The sequence below is a fragment of the Triticum urartu genome, chromosome 2A, assembly GCF_056163025.1.
Source record: "Triticum urartu cultivar PI428250 chromosome 2A, HENAU_Tu73, whole genome shotgun sequence".
Classification (NCBI taxonomy): domain Eukaryota; kingdom Viridiplantae; phylum Streptophyta; class Magnoliopsida; order Poales; family Poaceae; genus Triticum; species Triticum urartu.
Window position 1 is genome coordinate 651,375,496 of NC_141874.1, and position 5,442 is coordinate 651,380,937.

At 51.6% G+C, this 5,442-nt stretch overlaps 1 protein-coding gene across 1 annotated transcript; it reads left to right on the plus strand.

Annotated features, from left to right (window-relative positions):
* Window positions 1–2,023: 2,023 nt before the first annotated feature.
* On the plus strand, window positions 2,024–5,097 carry LOC125539435 (putative kinase-like protein TMKL1). The gene is made up of 2 exons (XM_048702888.2): window positions 2,024–2,925; window positions 4,205–5,097. Exons 1-2 carry the CDS (start codon window positions 2,415–2,417, stop codon window positions 4,783–4,785), a joined length of 1,092 nt encoding a protein of 363 aa, XP_048558845.1. The 5' UTR covers window positions 2,024–2,414; the 3' UTR covers window positions 4,786–5,097.
* Window positions 5,098–5,442: the final 345 nt, after the last annotated feature.

The window sequence follows — 5,442 nt, forward strand, 5'->3', positions numbered from 1 at the left end:
ATGCCTGGAAAGCCTCTAGCTGCGTTGGCGCCAACAATCTCTCTGTATCAGCAGCAGTTGGCCGCCTCAATTACTCAGGGCCAAACACCTCGATCATAGCCTGGCAGAACATGTACATTGACATCAGACATGTTGTCTCACTCATACGCACATACTCTTCCACCAGATCGCCAGGAATTCCATATGCAAGCATGCGGATGGCCGCGGTGCATTTCTGGTAAGAGGAGAATCCAAGCTTGCCAAGGGCATCCGTATTGCACTCGAAGTATGGGTCATGAGCAACCACTCCCTCTCGGATACGATTGAACACATGTCTTGCCATTCGAAAACGGCAACGGAATTTATCCGGCTTGAAGAGCGGGGTGTTGGAAAAGTAATCGGCATAGAGCAGGGTGTGGCCTCTCTCCCTGTTGTGGTTCAGATTGGGAGCACGGCCAGGGACTGACCCCCTGTACCGAGGAAGCTGCTGTTGAATGTGGTCGTGAACGACCAGTGCAGCCACCACAAGATCTTCATCATCCGACGATGAATCGTCCGATGAACAAATGAAGTGGTGGAAGAAAAACTCATCTCCACTGTCCATACCTTTGTGGGCAAACTGTCGAACACCTTGCGGTCGTGGTGGCAAAGAGGTCGCGATGATCACCTCGACGCAGCAGGGGTGGTTGCCGGCCGGCTACTGGCCGCTCTGGAGCTCTCATCAAAAGCTGTCGCGGCCGTCGTGGTACGTCGCCGGCGGTCGTATCCCCTCTACCACCGGCAACGACGGCGACGGCCAAACCTCCTCCGATCGATGACCAAGACTACGACGAAAGCACGGGCGTGGTGGCGGCCATGTCGGGACGTGGTTTGGTATGGACGGCCGGAGAATAGCGGCGGTGCCGGCGACGGGGCGGGGCGGGGAGAGGGGGTGGAGGTGTTGGAAGCGAAGGGACTGCTAGTGTCCCCGGCAGGCGGGCCACGGGAGGACAAGGGCGTGCGGCGAGCCCGTCCGCGCGATGCCGTTTGACCTCAAACTCGACACAAGTGCGGGCCGAGGATGAGTCGAAAACGGAGGGAATCCGGACATTTATCCGTTTGGGGTCGCGCATTGGGCCGCGCTATTCGTCCGTTCTACCCCAAATGGACGCATCCGGACAAGATGGGGTCGCACGGTGGAGTTGGCCTAAAAGGTTCCTAGCTCAACTGACCACACATCTACAGGGTGGATTCACCATTGCCAAGGGTATAATCATCTACAGGGTGGATTCACCATTGCCAAGGGTATGATCATCTACAGGGTGGATTCACCATTGCCAAGGGTATAATCATGGGAAACTGTTCGCACAGTGAAACCTCAACGGCTCAACGCAAATGTTTAACGTCTAAATTTGTGATCTACTCCCTTCTTAACTTAATATAAGACGTTTTTCGACGCTCTCCGAGTCTTAAAAACATCTTGTAAAAATTTAAAATAGGGGGAGTAAACACAAATTTTCTTTCTAGGAGTAACAAAAAGTTTTTTTACATGCCATCACTCATCATTTCTAGAATACTAGCAAAAAGGTCCGTGCGTTGCAACGGGAGAAAAAACATCCTCTCATATCTCTAGTTGGGTCAGTTGGACAAACTGTGCGTGGCCGATTGGTGGGTTATGAGGTCGAACCCTGCCATCGGCTATTTTATTTTTTGCCAGCTCTCCGGACGTGGGTTACCGTGCGTCGTCAGGTGGGCTTCCCCGTTGGGCCAAAATAGATGGCAAGTAATGAAACCAAATAGCATACGTGAAATTAATTAAAGCGGGACAAAACCAAGAAATATCACCTTCGTTTAATATTTCTATATAGAACTAGAACTAGAATATTTTAAACCTGGCCTGTCTAGCCATCACATGGCCCTACTCCGGCTCAGACATAGGGCCTATAGTGCCACATGACATGAGGTGATCAAGTGTACTCGATGACGCACGCAATTATGAAGTTAGGGGCCTCACAGATTTAGGGTCCTATTGCCCACACTGTTCATGGGTACGTACTACGTCCATTGCCATCATGAACGCACTTATCATCCACATCCACGTAAAACCCAAAGTCCAAGCAAGCAAAAGAAGGGATCCATCGCTCTCCCCCAACACGAGAGGCATCCCAAGCTAGCTTCCACCCCAATATACACCCAAAGAATACCGCCATTAGCTTAGCTGACACTGTCACACACAACAAAAGGGCGCAGCCAGCTCCCCCAGCAGGCCAGAGGCGGAGAGAGATCTCCACCGCAAGGGAAAGAATCACGAAAAGGGGTAGGGAAAGGGAGGAGGAGCTGCCCAAGCACAAACCTTTCCTCCCGAGGGCACCAAACCCTACCAATCCGCCGCGTAATCCCCCGGGAATTCCTCCCCCATTGCTCCCCGGAGCCGAGCGCGCCGGCGGAGCGGAGCAATGCCGAGGAGGCTCGTCAATGCCGTCCTCTTCGCGGTCCTGGGCGTCGTGGTCGCGCTCTTCCTCTGCTACTCCGTCCGCTGCTACCGCCGCCGCCGCCGCCGCCGCCGCGCGGTGCTGCCCTCGCACGGCGCCGGGGCTGACCGCCTCCAGGCGGGCGGGTCCAGCGCCTACGGCTCCGGCGTCGGGGAGGAGCTGCTCACGTTCCCCGGCGGCGAGGGGCTCACCGTCGCCGCCATCCTCGAGGCGCCCGGCGAGGTGGTCGCCAAGTCGGCGCACAGCACGCTCTACCGCGCCGGGCTCAGCGCCGGCGAGGCCGTGGCGCTGCTCCGGTTCCTCCGGCCCGTCTGCTCCGCGGCCGCCGAGGAGGCCGCGGCGGCGGCCCGGCTGCTCGGCGCCGTGCAGCACCCGAATCTCGTGCCGATCCGCGCGCTCTACGTCGGCCCGCGCGGAGAGAAGCTGCTCGTGCACCCCTTCTACGCCGCCGGCTCGCTCCGCCGCTTCTTGCAAGGTTTGCCCTTTACCTACGTTGCTCCAGAGCGTGCAATTGCTTCCACCGCTTTGCTTTCAACCCAAGTTTGCCTTGAGTAAGTCTAATCATGCGAAATACTCCGTCATAATTAGCTGAAACTGTAGTAAATTTGCTGACTCATGTGCCAGCATCGTAATTAGCTCTGCTCCGTCTCTGGTTTCCCAGGAAAATAACTGAAAATCATCTCTGTTTGATTTGATCGATTATTCTGCACATCTGATTCAGATTTAGCACGAATGCGTACTTCCAATAATGCTGCAAGGATTGAGCAACAGCCTTGCAGAGTGATTTTTGTTACTACCTTTAGCCATGTGTCTTCACTGCTACACTTTGTACTTTTGTCGTGAAGTTTACTAGACAACGGGACAGCTCAATTGTTGATAAAGGTGTTTGTGAACTTTTACTGGTTGGAGTTGTTGGCTTGGACACTTTGCTTTAGCATGATCTTCATGTTTCTGAAGGACATATGAATATTGGGTCACCTGTAGCAACCTCATTTGATTTTCCGTGTTGTTCAGTTATATATCAAATCAGTGTTTCCGGGGAAACATATTCATAGCATATTGAACGATTTATTTCATAATTAAAGAGAAATGCTTTCTTCCATAAATAAAAAAGAGAAACCCTTTCTTCCCTAAAAAAAAGATGCTTTCTTATATGAAGTGCTTGCAAGACTACTTTTATGGCATTTATGAGGTTGATTTTTCTGAGCTGTTTGTGCTCCCTGCAACTTTCAGCTCTCATTTTCAGTGGAGTTGTTGAATTATATGCTCCTATTGAACATGTTTTATGTGTTGATCCACCAATTGATCACATTGAGAAAGACTTCTAAAGATGATGATTATCTTTTACAGAAAACAATTTCTGTGGTTTTTGACTTTTTGTTGTCAATAATTTTTGAGGCGTGTTCGATCTTTGTGAGGGTTTGAAAAAGACATGTCCAAATGGTCCTCTATGCTGCTACATTTCTTGTACGACTGCAAGCTGGTTCCCTACCACAAGGTTCTGGTTTGAACAGTTTCAAATTTTATGACTTCATTGCATTTATATCGCACTGCACGATTGAGTTGAAAATGTGTCGGCCTTTACGTTGGACTGCCAGTCCGGTCTTACCATGAGATTTTCCCACTACTGGTGTCAGCACGTCAGTAACGTTGCTAGTTACTGTCAGATCTCAGATCATGATACAGCATCTAAACAAAACACTCTATGCATTCTCTGGACCGTCTGACATTTCCCTTTTAAATTTTACCTGCAGAGGGGATCAATGATTCACAACGATGGGAGATAATCTGCAAGCTATCCATTGGCATCGTCAAGGGGCTGGACCACCTTCACACAAGATCGCAGAAGCCGATCATCCATGGCAACCTCAAGACGAGCAACATCATGCTCGACGCCGATTTCCAGCCCAGGGTATCAGACTTCGGGCTCTACCTCCTGCTGAACCCGGCTGCTGCCCAAGACATGCTCGAGACCGCCGCGGTGCAAGGCTACAAGGCCCCTGAGCTGATCAAGATGAGGGAGGTGACGAGGGAGAGCGACGTCTACAGCCTGGGGGTGATCCTGCTGGAAATGCTCGCTCAGAAGGAGGCGGCGAGCGATGGCTCGCCGAACGCCCGCGACATCCACTTGCCAGCCTCGTTCAAAGATCTGGTCCTCGAGAGGAAGATCGCGGACGCGTTCGGGTCCGACCTGATCCAGCAGAGCAAGAACTCGGGGAATGAGGCGAAGCTCAACGCGTTCTTCGAGCTCGCGACGGCTTGCTGCAACCCTTCGCCGTCCTTGAGACCGGATTCCAGACGCATCCTGAAGAGGCTGGAGGAGATATCGAGGTGACCGAAACACGCCGGATGTCGGGTCACTCGCGTACTAATTAGAAGGTGTTAAACTATGAGCCCTCTTAAACTATATACCAGCAGCAGGGTAGTGTTAGTATTTATAAGTGTATTACCCGTTTGTTATTTCATAGAGGGTTTGTGCCGCCAGGGAACTGGGGAGTGATAGGGGGTTACCGGTGTGTATAGCTTCCGTGCACTTTTAAAGCTTAAGCTTTCGACAAATGAGGCGTAAGGTTCTTCTGACTGTGTTCTGCAGACCTCATCTGAATTATACTCCCTCTGTAAACTAATATAAGAACGTTTAGATCAATCCTTCATCTTTTGAACCTGCGGAGGTGGTTGTTTGCACGCACTGGTCATTCACAAGGTCACTTTCCTGGCTGTTGTTTGATATGCGACTCGTTTGTTCCAAATGGGCACCGATCAACGGGGGGTGTCGCCCCTTTTGGCAGCACTGAGCGGCGACACCTTCTTGTCGACATCTCTTTACTGTTGTTGGATTGCTGGCCTCAAACGTTGGCCTTTTGGGCGGACCCAAACATGCATGCCAACCTCTGCTCTAGTGTCTGTAGGACTGGACGGCTGCCTGCAATGTTTGTTGAATCTACCCTCCCATGTCCCATCAGTGCTAAAACGTCTGGCTTTTAACCGTTTA